The following is a 25826-nucleotide window of genomic DNA, read 5'->3' as shown; positions in this document are numbered from 1 at the left end:
AGGGAGGAGACGAGGAAATAATACAAGAGGGAGGAGACGAGGAAATAATACACGAGGGAGGAGACGAGGAAATAATACAAGAGGGAGGAAATAGTACAAGGGAGAAGTGACCAGGAAATAATATAAGGAGGCAATGAGGAAATAATACAAAAAAAGAGGACAGAAAGAAATAATACAACAGGGAGGAGACGAGGAAATAATACAACAGGGAGGAGATGAGGAAATAATACAAGAGGGAGGAGATGAGGAAATAATGCAAAAAAGAGGACAGAAAGAAATAATACAACAGGGAGGAGACGAGGAAATTATACAACAGGGAGGAGATGAGGAAATAACACAAGAGGGAGAAGACAAGGAAATAATACAAGAGGGAGAAGACAAGGAAATAATACAAGAGGGCGGAAATAGTACAAGGGAGAAGTGACCAGGAAATAATATAAGGAGGCAATGAGGAAATAATGCAAAAAAGAGGACAGAAAGAAATAATACAACAGGGAGGAGACGAGGAAATAATACAACAGGGAGGAGACGAGGAAATAATACAACAGGGAGGAGATGAGGAAATAATGCAAAAAAGAGGACAGAAAGAAATAATACAACAGGGAGGAGACGAGGAAATAATACAACAGGGAGGAGACGAGGAAATAATACAAGAGGGAGGAGATGAGGAAATAATGCAAAAAAGAGGACAGAAAGAAATAATACAACAGGGAGGAGACGAGGAAATAATACAACAGGGAGGAGATGAGGAAATAATACAAGAGGGAGGAGATGAGGAAATAATGCAAAAAAGAGGACAGAAAGAAATAATACAACAGGGAGGAGACGAGGAAATTATACAACAGGGAGGAGATGAGGAAATAATACAACAGGGAGGAGATGAGGAAATAACACAAGAGGGAGGAGACGAGGAAATAATACAAGAGGGAGGAAATAGTACAAGGGAGAAGTGACCAGGAAATAATATAAGGAGGCAATGAGGAAATAATACAAAAAAAGAGGACAGAAAGAAATAATACAAGAGGGCGGAGACGAGGAAATAATACAAGAGGGAGGAGACGAGGAAATAATACAAGAGGGAGGAAATAGTACAAGGGAGAAGTGACCAGGAAATAATATAAGGAGGCAATGAGGAAATAATACAAAAAAAGAGGACAGAAAGAAATAATACAAGAGGGCGGAGACGAGGAAATAATACAACAGGGAGGAGACGAGGAAATTATACAACAGGGAGGAGATGAGGAAATAATACAAGAGGGAGGAGACAAGGAAATAATACAACAGGGAGGAGATGAGGAAATAATACAAGAGGGAGGAGACAAGGAAATAACACAAGAGGGAGAAGACAAGGAAATAATACAACAGGGAGGAGATGAGGAAATAATACAAGAGGGAGGAGACAAGGAAATAACACAAGAGGGAGAAGACAAGGAAATAATACAAGAGGGAGAAGACAAGGAAATAATACAACAGGGAGGAGATGAGGAAATAATACAACAGGGAGGAGACGAGGAAATAATACAAGAGGGAGGAGACAAGGAAATAATACAACAGGGAGGAGATGAGGAAATAATACAACAGGGAGGAGACGAGGAAATAATACAAGAGGGAGGAGATGAGGAAATAATACAAGAGGGAGGAGACGAGGAAATAATACAAAAAAAGAGGGTAGAAAGAAATAATACAAGAGGGAGGAGACGAGGAAATAATACAAGAGGGCAGTGATGAGTAAATAATACAAGAGGAGGTGAGGGAAAAATACAAGAGGGAGGAGACAAGGAAATAATATAAGGAGGAGGCAATGAGGAAATAATACAAGAGGGAGGAGACGAGGAAATAATACAAGAGGGAGGAAATAGTACACGGGAGTAGTGATAAGGAAATAATATAAGGAGGCAATGAGGAAATAATACAAAAAAGAGGACAGAAAGAAATACAACAGGGAGGAGACGAGGAAATAATACAAGAGGGAGGAGACAAGGAAATAATACAAGAGGGAGGAGACAAGGAAATAATACAAGAGAAGGTGAGGAAATAATACAAGAGGGAGGAGACAAGGAAATAATACAAGAGCGAGAGATAAGGAAATGATACAAGAGGGAGGAGATGAGGAAATAATACAAGATGGAGGAAATAGTACAAGGGAGTAGTGGTAAGGAAATAATATAAGAAGGCAATGAGGAAAATACAAAAAAGAGGGTAGAAAGAAATAATACAACAGGGAGGATATGAGGAGGAAATAATGCAAGAGGGAGGAGACAAGGAAATAATACAAGAGGGAGGAGACGAGGAAATAATACAAGAGGGCAGTGATGAGTAAATAATACAAGAGCAGGTGAGGAAACAATACAAGAGGGAGGAGACAAGGAAATAATGCAAGAGGGAGGAAATAAAAACTAGTAGTGACAAATAAAAATATATGAAACTATGAATTTTAGCCTATTCCTCCCTACAAAACCATGTCATCTCTGTGATATTGGTAGTTTTTTCTCATGAACTGCTCGCTTCAGGTCCTTACACAACTTCTCTATAGCATTAAGGGCAGGACTTTGACTTGGCTATTTGAAAACTTTAAAGGGGTTGTCCAGTGTAAAACAACGCTGCGAGGATTTGCTGATTTCTGAGTAGACGAACGCGCCCCTTGGACGGCCGTGCCACTGGAGGGGAGCGGTCTCGCTCTGTACCAGTTGGGTTCTGGCTGGGAGTCCGCATAACGCATAGTTCACCGCTCAGAAACTGGCAAACCCTCGCAGAGAGCAAGCGCTGGGGGATTCATACGTTTGCAGTCACACAGAGTAACAGCAGACTTATTTTAGACCAGACAACCCCTTTAACTTTAGTCTTTAACCATTCCTTTGTAAAATGACTTAAGCGCTTTGGGTCATTGTCTTGCATGACCCACATTTCCCTGAGAAATATGGAGATTCAGCTCATGGATGGATATCCTCACATTTCCTTAGATATTTAGCTGATAAAATAAATTAAGAATGAATCATTCCATTAATGAAGTTGTATTGAGCTGGATGCAGCCGAACAGGCCCAAACCATGATACTACCATGACCATGTTTCCTACAAATCTTTGTTATAATAGCCTTTTGGCTGGTTCAGGTGATCGTTAGCAAACTTTAGACAGGCAGCAATGTTCTATTTGGAGAGCAGTGGCGTTCTCCTTGCAGTCTTGCAAATGCTGCCCTGATTGTTCGTTGCCCTCCTGATGGACTCACGAACATCAGCTGACCCTTAGTTACTCACAAGTTACCTGGGCTTCCTTTGGGTCTATTATACACCTTGCTCTTGGCAGAATGTTTGTTGGCCCACCACTCCTAGGGAGGGTATTGTTGGCCTAGAATTTCCTCCATTTGTACACAATCTGTTTGACTAATATTGGTGGAGTCCAAACTTTCTAAATATGGTTCTGTAACCTTTTTTAGCCTGATGAAACTAACATGAAGTCCTCAGAAATCTACTTTCTTTGTGCCATGATACACTTCCACAAAAGTGTTAAGGGCATCAGACATTGATGAAACCCTGTCCCTTAAAGAGGTTGTCCACTACTTTATCCTTGATGACCTATCCTTACAATACCCGGCACTCCAGCCGATCAGCTGTTCACGGTGTCGAATGCGGAGGCTTTAAGTGCTCGATTGCAGAGCTGCTCTGTCTTCTGATAGTGGCCTGTATACTGCATGTCTGCCACTTACTGGTCTGAATAGGAGGCGGATGTGCAGTACCTTGCCGCAGTCACTATCAGAAGGTGCTCCGCAATCGAGCATTTCCGGCCACCGGGACCAGCTGATCAGCGGGGGTGCCGGGTGTTTGACCCGATCAGACATTGATGACCTAAGAATAGGTCATCAATAATAAACTAGTGGACAGCCTCTTTAAATAAATCAAGTGTCCCATTCACACCCGATTGTCATCCCATCCATTGAAAACACCAGAAACTAATTTGACTGCCAATGATCTGCTAATCCCAAAGGTTCACATACTTTTGCCTCTCACAGATGTACAGTTGTGGCCAAAAGTATTGACACCCCTGCAATTCTGTCAGATAATACTCAGTTTCTTCCTGAAAATGATTGCAATCACAAATTCTTTGGTATTATTATCTTCATTTAATTTGTCTTAAATGAAAAACCACAAAAGAGAATGAAGCAAAAAGCAAAACATTGATCATTTCACACAAAACTCCAAAAATGGGCCAGACAAAAGTATTGGCACCCTCAGCCTAATACTTGGTTGCACAACCTTTAGCCAAAATAACTGCGACCAACCGCTTCCGGTAACCATCAATGAGTTTCTTACAATGCTCTGCTGGAATTTTAGACCATTCTTCTTTGGCAAACTGCTCCAGGTCCCTGATATTTGAAGGGTGCCTTCTCCAAACTGCCATTTTTAGATCTCTCCACAGGTGTTCTATGGGATTCAGGTCTGGACTCATTGCTGGCCACCTTAGAAGTCTCCAGTGCTTTCTCTCAAACCATTTTCTAGTGCTTTTTGAAGTGTGTTTTGGGTCATTGTCCTGCTGGAAGACCCATGACCTCTGAGGGAGACCCAGCTTTCTCACACTGGGCCTTACATTATGCTGCAAAATTTGTTGGTAGTCTTCAGACTTCATAATGCCATGCACACGGTCAAGCAGTCCAGTGCCAGAGGCAGCAAAGCAACCCCAAAACATCAGGGAACCTCCGCCATGTTTGACTGTAGGGACCATGTTCTTTTCTTTGAATGCCTCTTTTTTTCTCCTGTAAACTCTATGTTGATGCCTTTGCCCAAAAAGCTCTACTTTTGTCTCATCTGACCAGAGAACATTCTTCCAAAACGTTTTAGGCTTTTTCAGGTAAGTTTTGGCAAACTCCAGCCTGGCTTTTTTATGTCTCGGGGTAAGAAGTGGGGTCTTCCTGGGTCTCCTACCATACAGTCCCTTTTCATTCAGACGCCGATGGATAGTACGGGTTGACACTGTTGTACCCTCGGACTGCAGGGCAGCTTGAACTTGTTTGGATGTTAGTCGAGGTTCTTTATCCAACATCCGCACAATCTTGCGTTGAAATCTGTCAATTTTTCTTTTCCGTCCACATCTAGGGAGGTTAGCCACAGTGCCATGGGCTTTACACTTCTTGATGACACTGCGCACGGTAGACACAGGAACATTCAGGTCTTTGGAGATGGACTTGTAGCCTTGAGATTGCTCATGCTTCCTCACAGTTTGGTTTCTCAAGTCCTCAGACAGTTCTTTGGTCTTCTTTCTTTTCTCCATGCTCAATGTGGTGCACACAAGGACACAGGACAGAGGTTGAGTCAACTTTAATCCACGTCAACTGGCTGCAAGTGTGATTTAGTTATTGCCAACACCTGTTAGGTGCCACAGGGAAGTTACAGGTGCTGTTAATTACACTAATTAGAGAAGCATCACATGATTTTTCGAACAGTGCCAATACTTTTGTCCACCCCCTTTTTTCTGTTTGGTGTGGAATTATATCCAATTTGGCTTTAGGACAATTCTTTTTGTGTTTTTTTCATTTAAGACAAATTAAATGAAGATAATACCAAAGAATTTGTGTTTGCAATCATTTTCAGGAAGAACCTGAGTATTATCTGACAGAATTGCAGGGGTGTCAATACTTTTGGCCATGACTGTATGTCATATTGGATAACTGCCTCATTTAAAAAATTGACAAAGTGTCACGCTGGAGCAAGGAAATGTCTGGTGTGCGGCACAAAAGAAGGGAAAAACCCGGGGAAGACACTATTCTCACTACTATGGTAAGAAAACACAGGGAGGGAGACAAACGGGGCAATAAAACAATAAATGGAACTCCACAGCGTTAAGTGTAACAACTCCAAGGGCGTCAGCAAAGAATACCGAAAGCTGGCATAGAAGAGAGCCAGGAGTGAGCTGAACTAGGGGAGGCACCAAGATACCGCAGCTGAGGTTAGAGCCACATGGAATCCAGGCAGTTTCAGAAAGGAACTCTTAACCCCTTCACCACCAAGTGAAAATCAATCCGCTCACTCAAGGTAATCTGCCAATCGCAGTGACATTATGATCCCAAATATCTCAAAAGGTCTCAGCAGGACACGGTACATTCGTGACACAAAATCTAACACTAACCTATTTGTTTGATTTGGTTCTTTATAAACTTTTTTTGACTTGTATGAAATCTATAGGACTCAGGAGCAAAATAGAGGAGTGACTCGAATCATAATATATAGAAAAAAGTACAAATTTATTTACACAAATATTTTTTTAAAAACACATAAGATATGATAAGGTTTCAGGATATGCAGAATATGGTAATGTGCACACAGCAGGCCAATAACAAAGTTTTAACAGTAGTTATATATCAAGATATAATTATACATATAACTGCAGCCCTTTAAGAGCAGCATAAATAGTGCGGCGGATACATCTAAAAATAAGTGCATGTCATGCAGTAATCTAGAGCCCAGCCTTAATCGCCACAGCACAATATTAGGTCATAGCAGTTATGTCTAAAGCGCTGACACAGGTTACATTTTATGGTTGTGGCTATAGTTTGTAACCAGCGGCAAGAGAGGCAGGTAAACTCCAATATATAGCTGGATACAGCCCGGGCGGGCGTAAGCTCAGTACACGAGTAACAAGTAAGATCCGGCACAAAGCCAGGTGCAGCCCAAATGGGGGGGAAAAAAAAGACACACTATGCCATGCTATGAAGTGAGAGAATGACACAAGGCGCGTACTGAGATAGTATCCGCAATGCTTACCGCTGTGTGCACAGACCCTCTCTAGATGGTGAGAAGCCCGACGTGCGTTTCGTGTCCACGCTGGACACTTCTTCAGGGGGTATACTGAATCAGTATGGACAAGGACCTTAAGTAGTCATGGAGACGCAGCATGTGACACATCACAAGGTCTAAATAGACCAATAGGAAAGCGGCATGAGCGGCGCGTGTGCGGTGCGTACCCCAGGTCCCGGCATGGTAAATACCGGGCGTCACAGCGCGTGTGCAGGGAAAAGAGGTCCCTGGGCACGCGAACACAGCGGTAAGCATTGCGGATACTATCTCAGTACGCGCCTTGTGTCATTCTCTCGCTTCATAGCATGGCATAGTGTGTCTTTTTTCTTTTTTCCCCATTTGGGCTGCACCTGGCTTTGTGCCGGATCTTACTTGTTACTCTTGCCGCTTCTCGCAGATTACAGCCATAACTATAAGCGATGTGGATATTGTTGTAAGCGCTCTCTATATGCCAACTTCCACGCACTATTTCTTACATAGAGCCCTGCAGCATAGTACGGCGTGTACTGAGCTTACGCCCGCCCGGGCTGTATCCAGCTATATATTGGAGTTTACCTGCCTCTCTTGCCGCTGGTTACAAACTATAGCCACAACCATAAAATGTAACCTGTGTCAGCGCTTTAGACATAACTGCTATGACCTAATATTGTGCTGTGGCGATTAAGGCTGGGCTCTAGATTACTGCATGACATGCACTTATTTTTATATGTATCCGCCGCACTATTTATGTTGCTCTTAAAGGGCTGAAGTTATATGTATAATTATATCTTGATATATAACTACTGTTAAAACTTTGTTATTGGCCTGCTGTGTGCACATTACCATATACTGCATATCCTGAAACCTTATCATATCTTATGTGTTTTTAAATAAATATTTGTTTAAATAAATTTGTACTTTTTTCTATATATTATGATTCGAGTCACTCCTCTATTTTGCTCCTGAGTCCTATAGTATCTATGGAGTCTGAATCGCTCTTCATGTGTTGGGCTACTACTTAGTACCCCCACGCAATGGCATCTATTATGCACCTGGGTTCGTTTGTATACATCTTGTATGAAATCTGATGTAGTTTTACATCAAATTTATGGAGAAATATGGAAATTCTGAAAGTTTCACAAACTTTCAAGCGCCACTGTTCACCATCACAAACTGTTGTGTTCACACAAATTGTTAATTGTGTTGATGGGTTGCAGCAAACAAGTCATGCCAGAATAATCTAATTTCCTTCTATGATGGAATATGACTGGGTGGATTAGGGAAATGCGGTAGAAAAAGTATATCTCGACTTTAGCAAAGCATTTGATAAAGTATCTCATACTATCCATAATGAAAAAATAACCAAGTATGGGATTGACAAGGCTGCCGTTAGGTGGATTCATAACTGGCTCAGAGATCGTACTCAAAGAGCGGTAATAAATGTTTGCACATCCAATTGGAAGAGTGTTTCAAGTGGGGTCCACAGGCTCTGTCCTGCTCCCAGTGTTGTTCAACATTTTTATAAACGATCTAGATAAGAGAACTGAAGGTAAACTGATCAAATTTCCAGACAATGCAAAGCTAGGAGGGATAGCTAACACTAGAGAAGACAGATAAAAGATTCAGAAGGACCTAGATCAGCTTGAACAATGGGCAGTAACTAATAGAATAGTATTTACCAAGGAGAAATGCAAGATTCTACATCTGGGTAAGAAAAACAAAAATTACATGTATATAACGGGAGGAATAGAACTAAGCAACAGCACAAGGTAAAAAGACTTGGGTTTACTAATAGATCACAGACTGCACATGAGTGAACAGAGTGATGCAGCAACAAAAAAGGAAAACACAGTTCTGGGCTGCATTAACAGAAGCATAGACTCTAGATCACATGAAGTAATTTCCTCCTCTACTCCTACTTCGTCAGGCCTCATCTTGAATACTGTGTCCAGTTCTGGGCACCACATTCTAAAAAAGACATTGAAAAACTGGAGCAAGTTCAGAGAAGAGCTACCAGGATGGTGTGCGGACTGCAAAGTATGTAGGAAGAACAGTTAAAGGATCTGGGAATGTTTAATTTGCAAAAAAGAAGGCTAAGAGGAGACTTAACAGCTGTCTACAAATATCTGAGAGTCTGTCACAGTGTAGAGGGATCATCATTATTCTCATTTGCACATGGAAACACGAGAAGTAATGGAAAGAAACTGAAAGGAAGAAGATACAGATTAGGTATTAGAAAAAGCTTTTTGACAGTGAGGGTGATCAATGAGTGGAACAGGCTGCCATAACAGGTAGTGAGTTCTCCTTCAATGGAAGTCTTCAAACAGAGACTGGACAGACATCTGCCTGAGATGGTTTAGTGAACCCTGCATTGAACAGGGAGCTGGACACGATGACGTTGGAAGTCCCTTCCAAATCTAACATTCTCCATGGTACAATGTAGATACATTTAAAACGTGAATTGTTACCATTATACAGCTATAACATGAATCCTCATAAAAACACGTTTGACATCACTGTCTAAATTGATTAATACAAACCTGTGGTATCTTCTCCTGGAATCTCCTCCTTCACGTCACTCATACACGGCTGATCGCCAATCGTTAACGCTTCTTCATCCTCTACTTTAATTTCAGTCAGATCTCCGCCCTGATGTCACATATATAACAGTTAAATCACAATACAGAAGACACATCACCAGAAGAAGCCCCCAAACCTCTGAGCGCGGCCCCACAAAGCTTCATCTACCTGGTCCGTCTCCGGACAGTCCTGGGAACACAGAGGAGCCGGACATCTCTCCGGGGGATTTCTTACTCCTAGTGCATCTGTGGCACACAGTGAGACGAGAGGCTGTGTACACGTGATGATGGGAGCAGTATGTAGGTGACCATCAGTATACGTTACTGGTAGAGCCTGCTCCTCCTTACACTGCTGATCAGCCATTAGATCCTTCTTGTCTTCAGCTTCGAGAACTTCAACCTTAATGTCAATCAGACGTTCACCCTGAACAGACAAGGAAGGTTAACGCAGTTCAGGGGTGTTTCATCGCAGCTCATTAAAAAATATCATCAACCAGGATTGCAAGTCCAATTCAGTGTGTCAGTGTTCTCACAGGTCCCAAAATCTCACAGAAACGTATTCTTCAAATGGAAACATTTCTATCCAAAAAAGTGCAAAAAATTCAGTCCAGAAAGCATAGATACAAAAAGTAGTGACGTTTCAGTGCATAGTGCTACCTTAAACAGGAGAGACTCCTGCACACTAAGACTCTGCAGGGAGGAACAGGACGCCTGCACCCCTGCATGACGTTTGGGGGTATCCTCCCACTTCTTTACCCCCTTTCCCACTTGAGACGTATCTATATGTCCCTGTGACCTGGGTCTTATTGGCCTGGGATGTATGGATACGTCGCGGTGCTAGCATTAAAATTCATTTTAAAGATGGCACATGGAGTCGTTGTCCCGGGGGGGGGACGCACCCCACAACTACAATCGCCGTGTGATTGGCTGTTTAATTCTGAACAGCCAATCGCAGCATTTCTCAGTGTTTCAGGCAATCAGATTGGATCGGTGCTGTAAGAGCTCACCACACATCTAGATAAATTCCTTGAGGGGTCTAGTTTCCAAAATGGGGTCACCTGTGGGGAGTTTCCACTGTTTAGGCTTAATTTCCCTTTTAGCACTTAAGTTCCTTCCATGATAAGAACACCTATTAACCCCTGAATACAAGGAATATTTTCTTCCTACAAGGAAATTATCCATTGTTTTTGGATTTTCCGTGCCCAGTGTAGAGCTCCAGAAGGTTTCTCTTTGGAGAAGTTTCTTCTATATTTCTTGTACTTTTTTCCAAAAAATGTTTCCACAACTAACCACCTCATGTCACACACGCTACGTGAAAATAAAATGTTGCGCTACCGCTGTTTCTCCAAACTGTTTCCTAGTAACTTTATTCTCATCCTTCTTCTGTTTTTCCTTCTCTTTTTTGTTTCTTCTTTCATCATATAAATGTATCGCCGAACGATGTTCTGTGACACAGATGTGAATGGATCTGACCTCTGACCACATTGCTCTACAACATAAATTACAACTACTATATAATTGTCTAAGGGTCACTTCCGTCCTTCTGTCTGTCTGTCACGAATATTCATTGGTCGCGGCCTCTGTCTGTCATGTAATCCAAGTCGCTGATTGGTCGTGGCAAAACAGCCACGACCAATCAGCGACGGGCACAATCCAGCGGAAAAATGGCCGCTCCTTCCTCCCCGCCGTCAGTGCTCGTTCCGTACTCCCCTCCAGTCTGCCCTCACACAGGGTTAATGGCAGCGGTAACGGACCGCATTATGCCATGGTGTAAAGCACTCCGTTACCGCTGCTATTAACCCTGTGTGACCAACTTTTTACTATTCATGCTGCCTATGCAGCATGAATAGTAAAACAATCTAATGTTAAAAATAATAAAAAATCGTTATATACTCACCGTCCTTCGGCCCCCGGATCGACAACAGGCCTTTCCCGCTCGCGACGCTCCGGTAACCGGTCCATGCTGCGATCTCGCGAGACCGCTACGTCATCATCTCGCGAGATTGCAATGCACTCTTGAGACCGCAGCGCACGAGCAGCGTCGGTAACCGCTTCGCTTGGATCCGGGGGCTCCGGAAGGTGAGTATATAACTATTTATTATTTTATTTCTTTTTTTTTTTAACAGGGATATTATGCACACATTGCTATATACTATGTGGGCTGGGCAATATACTACATGGGCTGTGCTATATACTATGTGGGCTGGGCAATATACTACATGGGCTGTGCTATATACTACGTGGTTCGGCAATATACTACGTGACTACACAAAGTGGGCTGCGTAATATACTACGTGGGCTGCGCAATATACTACGTGGGCTGCGCAATATACTACGTGGGCTGCGCAATGCACTACGTGGGCTGCGCAATGTACTACGTGGGCTGCGCAATGTACTACGTGGGCTGCGCAATGTACTACGTGGGCTGCGCAATGTACTACGTGGGCTGCGCAATGTGCTACGTGGGCTGCGCAATGTACTACGTGGGCTGCGCAATGTACTACGTGGGCTGCGCAATGTACTACGTGGGCTGCGCAATGTACTACGTGGGCTGCGCAATGTACTACGTGGGCTGCGCAATGTACTACGTGGGCTGCGCAATGTACTACGTGGGCTGCGCAATATACTACGTGGGCTGCGCAATATACTACGTGGGCTGCGCAATATACTACGTGGGCTGCGCAATACACTACGTGGGCTGCGCAATACACTACGTGGGCTGCGCAATACACTACGTGGGCTGCGCAATACACTACGTGGGCTGCGCAATACACTACATGGGCTGCGCAATATACGTGGGCTTCGCAATATACAACGTGGGCTGCGCAATATACAACGTGGGCTGCGCAATATACTACGTGGGCTGCGCAATATACTACGTGGGCTGCGCAATATACTACGTGGGCTGCGCAATATACTACGTGGGCTGCGCAATATACTACATGGGCTGCGCTATATACTACGTGGCTGGGCAATATACTACATGGGCTGTGCTATATACTACGTGGCTGGGCAATATACTACATGGGCTGTGCTATATACTACATGGCTGGGCAATATACTACATGGGCTGTGCTATATACTACGTGGCTGGGCAATATACTACATGGGCTGTGCTATATACAATGTGGCTGGGCAATATACTACATGGGCTGTGCTATATACTACGTGGCTCGACAATATACTACGTGACTATACCACGTGGGCTGCGCAATATACTACGTGGGCTGCGCAATATACAACGTGGGCTGCGCAATATACAACGTGGGCTGCGCAATATACTACATGGGCTGGGCAATATACTACGTGGGCTGTGCTATATACTACGTGGCTGGGCAATATACTACATGGGCTGTGCTATATACTACGTGGCTGGGCAATATACTACATGGGCTGTGCTATATACTACGTGGCTGGGCAATATACTACATGGGCTGTGCTATATACTACGTGGCTCGGCAATATACTACGTGACTATACCACGTGGGCTGCGCAAAATATAATACGTGGACTGCGCAATATACTACGTGGGCTACGCAATATACAACATGGGCTGCGCAATATACTACGTGGGCTGCGCTATATACTACGTGGGCTGCGCTATATACTACGTGGGCTGCGCAATATACTACGTGGGCTGCGCAATATACTACGTGGGCTGCGCAATATACTACGTGGCTGGGCAATATACTACATGGGCTGTGCTATATACTACGTGGCTGGGCAATATACTACATGGGCTGTGCTACATGCTACGTGGACTGCGCAATATACTACGTGGGCTGCGCAATATACTACGTGGGCTGCGCAATATACAACGTGGGCTGCGCAATATACTACGTGGGCCGCGCAATGTACAACGTGGGCTGCGCAATATACTACGTGGGCCGCGCAATGTACAACGTGGGCTGCGCAATATACAACGTGGGCTGCGCAATATACAACGTGGGCTGTGCAATGTACTATGTGGGCTGCACAATATACTACGTGGGCTGCGCAATGTAGTACGTGGGCTGCGCAATGTACTGCATTGGCTGCGCAATGTACTGCGCTGGCTGCGCAATATACTACATGGGCTGTGATATATACTACGCGGCTGGGCAATATACTAGATGGGCTGTGCTATATACTATGTGGCTCGGCCATATACTACGTGACTATACAACGTGGGCTGCGCAATATACTACGTGGGCTGCGCAATATACTACGTGGGCTGTGCAATGTACTATGTGGGCTGCACAATGTACTACGTGGGCTGCGCAATGTACTGCGTTGGCTATGCAATGTACTGTGTTGGCTGCGCAATGTACTGCGTGGGCTGCGCAATATACTACGTGGGCTGTGCAATATACTACGCTGTCGTGAATTCCGTTCTCGGGCTCCCTCCTGTGGTCGTGAATGGTACTTTGTTGAGTTCTGTTCGTGGGCTCCCTCTGGTGGCTTTGAGTGATACTGCTGGTCTTTAGCTGGGCTCCAGCTGCCTCGTTTTCTGCAGTGCTGGTTGCCTATTTAGCTCCACCTAGATCTTTACTTGTTGCCAGCTGTCATTGTATTCAGTATTGGTTCAGTTCTCTCTGGGACTTCATGTGTGACCTGTCTCCTCCTGGAGAAGCTAAGTTCATGCTAGTTCATTTTTGCTCATTGCTTTTGGAAAATGTTTCTCAGTATATGACAAGTTCAGTCCAGCTTGCTTATATGCTATTTTCTTGCTAGCTGGAAGCTCTGGGGAGCAGAGTTGCTCCCTCACATCTTGAGTCGGTGTGAGGGTCTTTTGTACTCTCTGTGTGGATATTTTGTAGTATTTTATACTGACCGCACAGTTCCCTTGCTATCTTCATACTATTTAGTACTAGTGGGCCTCTTTGGTAAAACCTGTTTTCATTCCTATGTTTGTATTTTCCTCTTAACTCACCGTCATTATTTGTGGGGGGCTGACTTTACTTTGGGGAAATTTCTCTGAGGCAAGTGAGGCTTTTGTTTCTCTCTAGGGGTAGCTAGCTCTCAGGTTGTGAAGAGGCGTCTAGGGAGAGTTAGGTACGCTCCACGGCTGCCTATAGTGTGTGTGATAGGATCAGGTTTGCGGTCAGTAAAGTTCCCACGTCCCCAGAGCTTGTCCTATATTTCTGGTTTACCTATCAGGTCATTCCAAGTGTTCCTAACCACCAGCACCATAACAGTACAGCTGGCCCGAAAGTGTTAATGCCTCACAAAAAAGGGATAAGAGAAGTCCTGAGTTCATTTTTTTTCTTCTCTGCAGTGTGTTTTGCTTCTCTCCTCCCCTTAATCTCTGGGTGGTTCAGGACTCAGCTGCAGATATGAACATTCAAAGTCTGTCCTCTAGTTTGGATCATCTCACTGCAAGGGTACAAAGCATTCAGGATTTTGTAGTTTAGAATCTTATGTTAGAGCCTAGAATACCAATTCCTGATTTGTTTTATGGAGATAGATCTAAGTTTCTGAATTTCAAAAACAATTGCAAATTGTTTCTTGCTCTGAAACCCCGCTCCTCTGGTGACCCTACTCAGCAAGTTAAAATTATTATTTCTTTGTTACGTGGCGACCCTCAAGACTGGGCATTCTCCCTGGTGCCAGGAGATCCTGCATTGCTAAATGTAGATGCGTTTTTTCTGGCACTTGGATTGCTTTATGAGGAGCCTAATTCAGTAGACCAGGCAGAAAAGACTTTGCTGGCTCTGTCTCAGGGTCAGGATGAAGCGGAGGTTTACTGCCAGAGGTTTAGGAAGTGGTCTGTACTCACTCAATGGAATTAGTGTGCCCTGGCAGCGATTTTCAGAAAGGGTCTTTCTGAAGCCCTTAAGGATGTTATGGTGGGGTTCCCCACGCCTGCGGGTCTGAATGATTCAATGTCCTTGGCCATTCAGATTGATCGGCGTTTGCGGGAGCGCAAACCTGTGCACCATCTGGCGGTGTTCTCTGAAAAGAAGCCTGAGTCTATGCAATGCGATAGGATTCTGACCAGAATTGAACGGCAAAATCACAGACGTCAGAATGGGTTGTGTTTTTACTGTGGTGACTCCACTCATGCTAGCCCTGTTTGTCCTAAGCGCACTAAAAGGTTCGCTAGGTCGGTCACCATTGGTACTGTACAGCCTAAATTTATTTTGTCTGTTACTTTGATTTGCTCTCTGTCATCCTACTCAGTTATGGCTTTTGTGGATTCAGGCGCTGCCCTGAATTTGATGGATTTGGAATTTGCCAGGCGCTGTGGTTTTTTCTTGGAGCCTTTGCAGTTTCCTATTCCACTAAGGGGAAATGATGCTACGCCATTGGCCAAGAATAAGCCTCAGTACTAGACTCAGTTGACCATGTGCATGACTCCTGCACATCAGGAGGATATTCGCTTTCTGGTGTTACATAATTTGCATGATGTTGTCGTGTTGGGGTTGCCATGGCTGCAGGTTCATAATCCAGTATTGGATTGGAAATCAATGTCTGTGTCTAGCTGGGGTTGTCAAGGGGTACATGGTGATGTTCCTTTGGTGTCAATTGCCTCTTCTACTCCTTCTGAAGTCCCTGAATTTTTGTCGGATTACCAGGATGTATTTGATGAGCCCAAATCCAGTGCCCTACCTCCTCATAGGGATTGTGATTGTGCTATAAATTTGATTCCTGGTAGTAAGTTCCCTAAGGGTCGACTGTTCAATTTGTCTGTGCCAGAGTATACCGCTATGCGGAGTTATATAAAGGAGTCCTTGGAGAAAGGACATATTCGCCCGTCCTCGTCACCATTGGGAGTGGGGTTCTTTTTTGTGGCCAAGAAGGATGGTTCTTTGAGACCCTGTATTGATTATCGCCTTCTTAATAAAATCACGGTCAAATTTCAGTACCCTTTGCCTCTGCTGTCCGATCTGTTTGCTCGGATTAAGGGGGCTAGTTGGTTCACCAAGATAGATCTTCGAGGAGCGTATAATCTTGTGCGTATAAAGCGGGGCGATGAATGGAAAACAGCATTTAATACGCCAGAAGGCCATTTTGAGTACTTGGTGATGCCATTTGGGCTTTCTAATGCCCCTTCCGTGTTTCAGTCCTTTATGCATGACATCTTCCGAGAGTATCTGGATAGATTCATGATTGTATACCTGGATGATATCCTGGTCTTTTCTGATGATTGGGAATCTCATGTGAAGCAGGTCAGAATGGTATTTCAGGTCCTGCGTGCTAATGCTTTGTTTGTGAAGGGCTCTAAATGGCTCTTCGGAGTCCAGAAGGTATCCTTTTTGGGCTTTATTTTTTCCCCTTCTACTATCGAGATGGATCTAGTTAAAGTCCAGGCCATTTATGATTGGACTCAACCTACATCTGTGAAGAGTCTTCAGAAGTTCCTGGGCTTTGCTAATTTTTAGCGTCGCTTCATCACTAATTTTTCTAGTGTGGTTAAGCCTTTGACTGATCTGACCAAAAAGGGTGCTGATGTGACGAATTGGTCTCCTGCGGCCGTTGAGGCCTTTCAGGAGCTGAAACGTCGGTTTTCTTCGGCTCCTGTCTTGCGTCAGCCGGATGTTTCTCTCCCTTTTCAGGTCGAGGTTGATGCTTCTGAGATTGGAGCAGGGGCTGTCTTGTCTCAGAGAAGCTCTGATGGCTCTGTGATGAAGCCATGTGCTTTCTTTTCCAGAAAGTTTTCGCCTGCCGAGCGTAATTATGATGTTGGCAATCGGGAGTTGTTGGCAATGAAGTGGGCATTTGAGGAGTGGCGACATTGGCTTGAGGGAGCCAAGCATCGTGTGGTGGTCTTGACGGATCACAAGAATTTGATTTATCTCGAGTCTGCCAAGCGGCTAAATCCTAGACAGGCTCGATGGTCGCTGTTTTTCTCCCGTTTCGATTTCGTGGTTTCGTACCTTCCGGGCTCTAAGAATGTGAAGGTGATGCCCTTTCTAGGAGTTTTGTGCCTGACTCTCCGGGAGTTCCTGAACCGGCTGGTATCCTCAGAGAGGGGGTGATTCTGTCTGCCATCTCCCCTGATTTGCGGCGGGTGCTGCAGGAGTTTCAGGTCGATAGACCTGACCGTTGTCCACCGGAGAGACACTTTGTCCCTGATAGATGGACCAGTAGAGTTATTTCCGAGGTTCATTGTTCAGTGTTGGCGGGTCATCCTGGGATTTTTGGGACCAGAGATTTGGTGGCTAGGTCCTTTTGGTGGCCTTCCTTGTCGCGAGATGTGCGTTCTTTTGTGCAGTCCTGTGGGATTTGTGCTCGGGCCAAGCCTTGCTGTTCTCGTGCCAGCGGATTGCTTTTGCCTTTGCCTGTCCCAAAGAGGCCCTGGACGTATATTTCCATGGATTTTATTTCGGATCTTCCGGTCTCTCAGAGGAGGTCTGTCATCTGGGTGGTTTGCGATCGTTTTTCTAAGATGGTCCATTTGGTGCCATTGTCTAAATTACCTTCCTCCTCTGATTTGGTTCTGCTGTTCTTTCAGAATGTGGTTCGTTTGCATGGTATTTCGGAGAACATTGTGTCGGACAGAGGGTCCCAGTTTGTGTCCAGATTTTGGCGGTCCTTTTGTGCTAAGATGGGCATTGATTTGTCTTTTTCTTCGGCTTTCCATCCTCAGACAAATGGCCAAACCGAAAGAACTAATCAGACCTTGGAAACTTATCTGAGATGTTTTGTTTCTGCTAATCAGGATGATTGGGTGACTTTTTTGCCATTGGCTGAGTTCGCCCTCAATAACCGGGCTAGTTCTGCTACTTTGGTTTTGCCTTTTTTTTGTAATTCTGGTTTTCATCCTCGTTTTTTCCTCAGGGCAGGTTGAGCCTTCTGACTGTCCTGGTGTGGATTCTGTGGTGGACAGGTTGCAGCAGATTTGGAACCACGTAGTGGACAATTTGGTGCTGTCACAGGAGAAGGCTCAGCGCTTTGCTAACCGCCGTCGCTGTGTGGGTCCCCGACTTCGTGTGGGGGATTTGGTTTGGTTGTCTTCTCGTTATGTTCCTATGAAGGTTTCCTCTCCTAAGTTTAAGCCTCGTTTCATCGGTCCTTATAAGATTTCTGAAATCCTCAATCCTGTGTCATTTTCTTTGGACCTCCCGGCATCTTTTGCCATCCATAGTGTGTTCCATAGGTCATTGTTGCGGAGGTATGTGGTGCCTGTGGTTCCTTCTGTTGATCTTCCTGCTCCGGTGTTGGTCGAGGGAGAATTGGAGTATGTGGTGGAGAAGATCTTGGATTCTCGTGTCTCGAGACGGAAGCTTCAATACTTAGTTAAGTGGAAGGGCTATGGTCAGGAGGATAATTCCTGGGTTGTTGCCTCTGATGTCCATGCTGCTGATTTGGTTCGTGCCTTTCATTTGGCTCGCCCTGATCGGCCTGGGGGCTCTGGTGAGGGTTCGGTGACCCCTCCTCAAGGAGGGGGTACTGTTGTGAATTCCGTTCTCGGGCTCCCTCCTGTGGTCGTGAATGGTACTTTGTTGAGTTCTGTTCGTGGGCTCCCTCTGGTGGCTTTGAGTGATACTGCTGGTCTTTAGCTGGGCTCCAGCTGCCTCGTTTTCTGCAGTGCTGGTTGCCTATTTAGCTCCACCTAGATCTTTACTTGTTGCCAGCTGTCATTGTATTCAGTATTGGTTCAGTTCTCTCTGGGACTTCATGTGTGACCTGTCTCCTCCTGGAGAAGCTAAGTTCATGCTACTTCATTTTTGCTCTATGCTTTTGGAAAATGTTTCTCAGTATATGACAAGTTCAGTCCAGCTTGCTTATATGCTATTTTCTTGCTAGCTGGAAGCTCTGGGGAGCAGAGTTGCTCCCTCACATCGTGAGTCGGTGTGAGGGTCTTTTGTACTCTCTGCGTGGATATTTTGTAGTATTTTATACTGACCGCACAGTTCCCTTGCTATCTTCATACTATTTAGTACTAGTGGGCCTCTTTTGCTAAAACCTGTTTTCATTCCTATGTTTGTATTTTCCTCTTAACTCACCGTCATTATTTGTGGGGGGCTGACTTTACTTTGGGGAAATTTCTCTGAGGCAAGTGAGGCTTTTGTTTCTCTCTAGGGGTAGCTAGCTCTCAGGCTGCGAAGAGGCGTCTAGGGAGTTAGGTACGCTCCACGGCTGCCTATAGTGTGTGTGATAGGATCAGGTTTGCGGTCAGTAAAGTTCCCACGTCCCCAGAGCTTGTCCTATATTTCTGGTTTACCTATCAGGTCATTCCAAGTGTTCCTAACCACCAGCACCATAACACTACGCATGCGTTAGAATCGGGCCACCATCTAGTTCTCAATATGCACTTGATGCCCTTGGGTTGCATGATGCACATAATCGGTTTTTAGAATTGCCGAGCAGTTCTGACCGAATAGATACGGGTCTGTGCCGCATCTGTTTGAGTAATTCTGTTTCAGTAGGTTGATTACCCAATGACACCCCCTTCTAATAGACAAAAGTGGGATAATTTTAAATAAAGCCCCGAATCTGGTGTCTTTTTGGAACACTTTCTAGTGCTTTTATGACATATTACCTTTCGTGCCTGTGCCAATTTTTTCAATTCTGACCAGTGTCACTCTATGAGGTCATAACTCTAGAACGCTTCAATGGATCCTGGTGATTCTGAGATTGTTTTCTTGTGTTGTGACATATTGTACTTTATGATAGTGGTAAAATTTCTTAGATATGACTTGCGTTTATTTGTTTAAAAAAAATGGAAATTTGGCGAAAATTTCACAATTTTCAAACTTTTGATATTTATGCCCTTAAATCAGAGAGTCAAATCGCACAAAATAGTTAATAAGTAACATTTCCCACATGTCTACTTTACATCAGCACAATTTTTGTAACAATTTTCTTTTGCTAGGAAGTTATAAGGGTTAAAAGTTGACCAGTGATTTCTAATTTTTCCAACAAAATTTACACCATTTTTTTTAGGGACCACCTCACATTTGAAGTGAGTTTGGGGGGTCAATATGACAGAAAATACCCAAAAGTGACACCATTCTAAAAAGTACACCCCTCAGGGTGCTCAAAACCACATTCAAGAAGTTAATTAACCCTTTATGTGCTTCACAGGAACTGAAGCAATGTGGAAGGAAAAAATGAACATTTAACTTTTTTTTCACAAACATTTTAATTCAGAGCCAATTTTTTGTTTGGGCGCACCGCAGAGCTCGGAAGGGAACGAGAGCCGTTTGACTTTTTCAACGCAGAATTGACTGGAATTGAGATCGGACACCATGTCGCGTTGGGAGAGCCCCTGATGTGCCGAAACAGTGGAAACCCCCCCACAAAAATGATTTTTTGCAGCCAAAATTTTTATTTTCCCAAGGGTAACAGGAGTAGATAGATCCCCAAGGTTGTTGTGCAATTTGTCCTGAGTGCGCCGATACCCCATATGTGAGGGTAAACCACTGTTGGGCGCATGGCAGAGCTCGGAAGAGAAGGAGCGCTGTTTGACTTTTTCAATGCAGAATTGACTGATATTGAGATCGGATGCCATGTCGCGTTTGGAGAGCCCCTGATGTGCCTAAACAGTAGAAATCCCCCACAAGTGACCCTATTTTGGAAACTAGACCACCCAAGGAACTTATCTAGATGTGTGGTGAGCAATTTGAACCCCCAAGTGTTTCACTAAAGTTTATAATGTAGATCCATGAAAATAAAAAATATATTTTTTCCCACAAAAATGATCTTTTAGCCCCCAATTTTTATTTTCACAAGGGTAACAGGAGAAATTGGACCCCAAAAGTTGTTGTCCTATTTGTCCTGAGTAAACTGATACCCCATATGTGGAAGAAAACTACTGTTTGGGCACACGTTGGAGCTCGGAAGAGAAGTAGTGATGTTTTGGAATGCAGACTTTGATGGAATGGTCTGCGGGCATCGTGTTGCGTTTGCAGAGCCCCTGATACTCCTAAACAGTGGAAACCCCTCAATTCTAATTCCAACCCTAACACACCCCTAACCCTAACCACAACCCTAACACCAACACACCCCTAACCATAACCACAACCCTAACACCAACACACCCCTAACTCTAATCCCAGCCCTAACCCTAACCACAACCCTAACACCAACACACCCCTAAACCTAATCCCAACCATAACCCTAACCACAACCTTAACCCCCACACACCCCTAACCCTAATCCCAACCCTAATCATAACCCTAACCCCAACATACCCCTAACCCTAGCCCCAACCCTAACCCTAACTTTAGCTTAACACCTACCCTAACTTTAGTCCAACCCTAACCCTAACTTTAGCCTAACACTAACCATAATTTTAGCCCCAACCCTAACACTAACCCTACCTTTAGAATAAACCCTAACTTTAACACAGTAACATAGTTATTAAGGTTGAAGGAAGACTTTAAGTCCATCTAGTTCAACCCATAGCCTAACCTAACATGCCCTAACATGTTGATCCAGAGGAAGGCAAAAAAAAAACCATGTGGCAAAGAGTAAGCAGATGATACGCTGCGGACACATACGCAAATATGAACTTAGCCATAGTTGTGGTCTACCTATGATGTCAATTACAGGCCTCTCTCATCTTTTTAAGTGGGAGAACTTACACAATTGGTGGCTGACTAAATACTTTTTTTCCCCACTGTAAGTACCTGAGTGAGAATGAAGTGATTAACCAGATGCAGCATGGGTTTGTAACTAATAAGTCATAGTAACATAGTTATTAAGGCTGAAGGAAGACTTTAAGTCCATCTAGTCCAACCCATAGCCTAACCTAACATGCCCTAACATGTGCATCCAGAGGAAGGCAAAAAAATCATGTGGCAAAGAGTAAGCTCCACCATGGGGAAAAAAATTCCTTCCCGACCCCACATACGGCAATCAGACTAGTTCCCTGGATCAACGCCCTATCAAGGAATCTAGTGTATATACCCTGTAACATTATACTTTTCCAGAAAGGCATCCAGTCCTCTTTTAAATTTTAGTAATGAATCACTCATTACAACATCATACGGCAGAGAGTTCCATAGTCTCACTGCTCTTACAGTAAAGAATCCGTGTCTGTGATTATGCTTAAACCTTCTTTCCTCCAGACGTAGAGGATGCCCCCTTGTCCCTGTCTCAGGTCTACGAGTAAAAAGATCATTAGAAAGGTCTTTGTACTGTCCCCTCACCTAACCCTCACTTTAGCCTAACACTAACCCTGACTTATCTGTTTTTTTTTACTTTACAACAAGATCGCTGACTGGCACAGCTCCTGCCAGCAGCACTTGTCACACTGTTTCTCCCCTAATCTCTCACTGACCGGAGATAAGAGGAGAAACAGCGTTATTATGAGGCAGATCATATGGAAAGTTCATTGCTACAACAAATTTCCCAGTGATTTGTCTCATTGGCTGGTGTGACGCTGACGTCATCGGGACCTGAACCAATCATGTCTTGATGAGGTCGGGGATCACAGGAAGCATTGTGCACTGGAATCCCCTCGCTATAAGGTACGTGGAGGTCCCGGTGAGCACAAAATCGCTGACAGTAGACAAACGTCGGCGCTGAACAAAGCCCTGCTAGCGCTGATGTTCATCTACCGCCAGCAGTCACGAAGCGGTTAATCATGCCTGGCCTTGGATCAAATGTAAAAACAAACAGATCATTATTTCCCATTTTACTATTTTTTCACACCTTTTAATCTTTATTTTTTTAACTTCTCTCTTTACCATTTTTTTTATTTCAAATTATTTACACATCCCAAATAATTGGAGGGATATACAAGAGAACTGTCATGGGACACTCATGAGGGTAACATGAGATATAAAAAAAAACAAAAAACGTGTGGCTCTTGGAAAGCGAGAAAGAAAAAACTAAAAAAAGGAAAACGGATGTGTACACAAAGAGGTTAAGGAACCTGGGGAAGTCAAAGATCTAAAAAATAATTAGGAACAGAAAACTGATCTTCACAAGTCCAGAACTAACATTTTTACTAAGATCTGTAAGATATAAATTAGTAGACCTCTACTCCTAGACGGTAGAGTTTGGTAGTTTTTTTTCTTTAGAATTGTCCTCAGAATCATTGCAGTAAAAGGGTTTTTTGCATTTGATCTCTGTCTTGGATAAAAATTATCTCTAATTAGCCTGACATGCACAATTTTGGCCACCAGAATTAGACAGTGTCATGCCAGTGACTCACATGGGTGGTAAGCTTCACGCTACTCACTGTGGTCACAGCTCTGTTCTCCTCAGTTGTGGGCTGTCTAGCTGAGCTGCTTCTTGTAGCATTTCAAACACTCCTGCATACTCTTGCTGATTTGAATATTTTCCCCCGTACCAGAAGTCCGCAGCCTTGGAGTAACCCTTAACTCTGCCCTGTCGTTCAAACCGCACAGCCAAGCTCTTTCCACCTAATGTTGCTTCCAGATCAAAAATATCTCTAGAATTTGTCCTTTCCTCAACCCTCAATCTACTAAAATGTTTGTGCATGCCCTCATCATCTCCCGCCTCGACTACTGCAACATCCCTTTCTGTGGCCTCCCTGCAAACACTCTCGCACCTCTCCAGTCCATCCTTAACTCTGCTGCCCAACTAATTCATCTCTCCCCTCGCTACTCCACCAATTCTCGCCTCTACAAATCTCTTCACTGGCTCACATTCCCTCAGCGTATCCAGTTCAAATTACTAATAATGACCTACAAAGCCATCCATAACCTGTCTCCTCCATATATCTCTGACCTAATCTCCTGATATCTTCCCTCATGTAATCTCCGATCCTCCCAAGATCTCCTTCTCTCCTCCACACTTATTTGCTCCTCACCTAATCGCCTCCAAGACTTCTCCTGAATATCCCCCATCCCCTGGAATTATGTGCCCCAACATATCCGACTATCAACCACATTCGGATCCTTCAGGCAGAACCTCAAAACCCACCTCTTCAAGAAAGCCTACAGCCTGCAATGACCCCGCTGCCTCCTCACCACCACCGGAGCTACCCCCCTCACCAACACCGAAGCTGCCGCAACTCCCCAACCTATTGTCTCCTTCCCCACCATCCTGTAGAATGTAAGCCTGCAAGGGCAGGGTCCTCATCCCTCTGTATCAGTCTGTCATTGTTAGTTTGCTTACTGTAAGTGATGTCTGTAATTTGTATGTAACTCCTCCTCATGTACAGCACCATGGAATCAATGGTGCTATATAAATAAATAATAATAATGATTTGCTGATGGTAAGTCTCCACCTGGCAATAGGGAGGCATAGCCACTTTCTGCAGGCATTTATCCCCATCATGTCCTGAAGTGGTCAGATATTCTGGTTTATCCCCAAGCTGTAGGGGGTTTGTTAGGCAGCTCCTCTCACCACTCCTCAACTGATCTAATGATCTAGTCCAGTCTGTCTAGATTCCTGTAAGCAATCAATAGACAGAGAAACACCCAGATTGTTGTCAGCACTTCCGTCACAAGATTCTCGTGGATAACAAATATAATCATTTATTTAGGAGTAACAGAATAAAACAATGCGTTTCGACTCCAACATCCCCGAGACTCCTTCAGGTTATTTAAAAAATATGTATCATATATAAAAGTGTACCACATTCGCTTTACATATAGCTTACTTCACAAGAAACCAAAGGAGCAGAGAGTTGGGAAGAATTTTATTCTGTAACTCCTAAATAAATTATATTTGATATCCACGAGAATCTTGTGATGGAAGCGCCGACAACTATCTGGGTGTTTCTCTGTCTATTGATTGCTTTCACCACGGTTGTCTGAAGCCTTCCGTGAGCCCAGCTGGTCGAGCTGCAGTCCGCCTCCTCGGGATTCCTGTGGGATCCTGTTTATGCCTCATTTCGCCTGTTTCTGGTGAGTGCAACTATTATAGAGTGCAATTTAGAAACAGTTTTTACTACACTTTGATTGTGCCCGGCGTCTGTTCCCCTTTTTTCTCCCTATCTTTTAGGGTCAGTTTGAATTATAGATTCCTGTAACGTGCTTTCTGCTACAGTCTCCTGTCTTCTGAGCCGGCTTACCTACTGCTTATCCTGATCTCTCCACTCCTGACCTCGGCTAAGTATATTAAACCTGTGCTAATTGCCCTGACCTCGAATTGTCTGACCACATCTTTGCCTTCGTGCACCAGTACTTTGTACCCGTGTCTCTGACGCTCCGTTCAGCTGCTGCAGACCTAAGGATTGCCCTGGAGTGGTACTTGGTGACTACCAGTGGCCAAGCCTATCCTCACTTAGTGACACACCACCAGGGTAAGCCTGGCCTGTGGTGCATTGGATCCACACCTACCAGTGTTACAGTTAGATCAGGCCATGGATCCCACTGACAAATCGGTATCTAGAGATCTCAAGTCTAACGTACAAATACTGTACGAGGAGGTGCGCTCTCAATATGAGCACCAGGATCAGATCATAGAATGGTAGAGTTAGAAGGGACCTCTGGGGCCATCGTATCCAACCCCCTGCTTAATGCAGCAGTCATTAAACCATCTCAGACTGATGTTTGTCCAGCCTCTGTTTCAAAACTTCCACTTAAGAATAACTCACCACCTCTCGTGGCCGCCTGTTAAGGCCCCGTCTCACA

The 25826-nt window shown here is 44.3% G+C and overlaps 1 protein-coding gene across 11 annotated transcripts in view; it reads right to left on the bottom strand.

Moving 5' to 3' along the window:
* Positions 1-25826, bottom strand: part of LOC143783200 (uncharacterized) — a 128163-nt gene that overhangs the window by 12203 nt on the left and 90134 nt on the right. For 5 of the 11 annotated variants that reach the window (XR_013217119.1, XM_077271616.1, XM_077271612.1 and 2 more), the window contains 2 exons: positions 9512-9766; positions 9304-9412 (listed from right to left, as the gene is read on the bottom strand). The exons of 1 other annotated variant lie outside the window; for it this stretch is intronic. Coding sequence is in view for 9 of the 10 variants with exons in the window: in XM_077271612.1 (XP_077127727.1) it covers positions 9304-9412; positions 9512-9766 (364 nt within the window). In the remaining variant the exon portion in view is untranslated. The remainder of the gene's footprint in view (positions 1-9303; positions 9413-9511; positions 9767-25826) is intronic. 5 more of the 11 variants (XM_077271615.1, XM_077271620.1, XM_077271621.1 and 2 more) reach the window with 3 other exon arrangements.

This window comes from Ranitomeya variabilis, chromosome 6 (assembly GCF_051348905.1).
Source record: "Ranitomeya variabilis isolate aRanVar5 chromosome 6, aRanVar5.hap1, whole genome shotgun sequence".
Taxonomy (NCBI): domain Eukaryota; kingdom Metazoa; phylum Chordata; class Amphibia; order Anura; family Dendrobatidae; genus Ranitomeya; species Ranitomeya variabilis.
The sequence above is the reverse complement of the archived record's forward strand: the minus strand, read 5'-3'. Positions and strand labels throughout refer to the sequence as shown.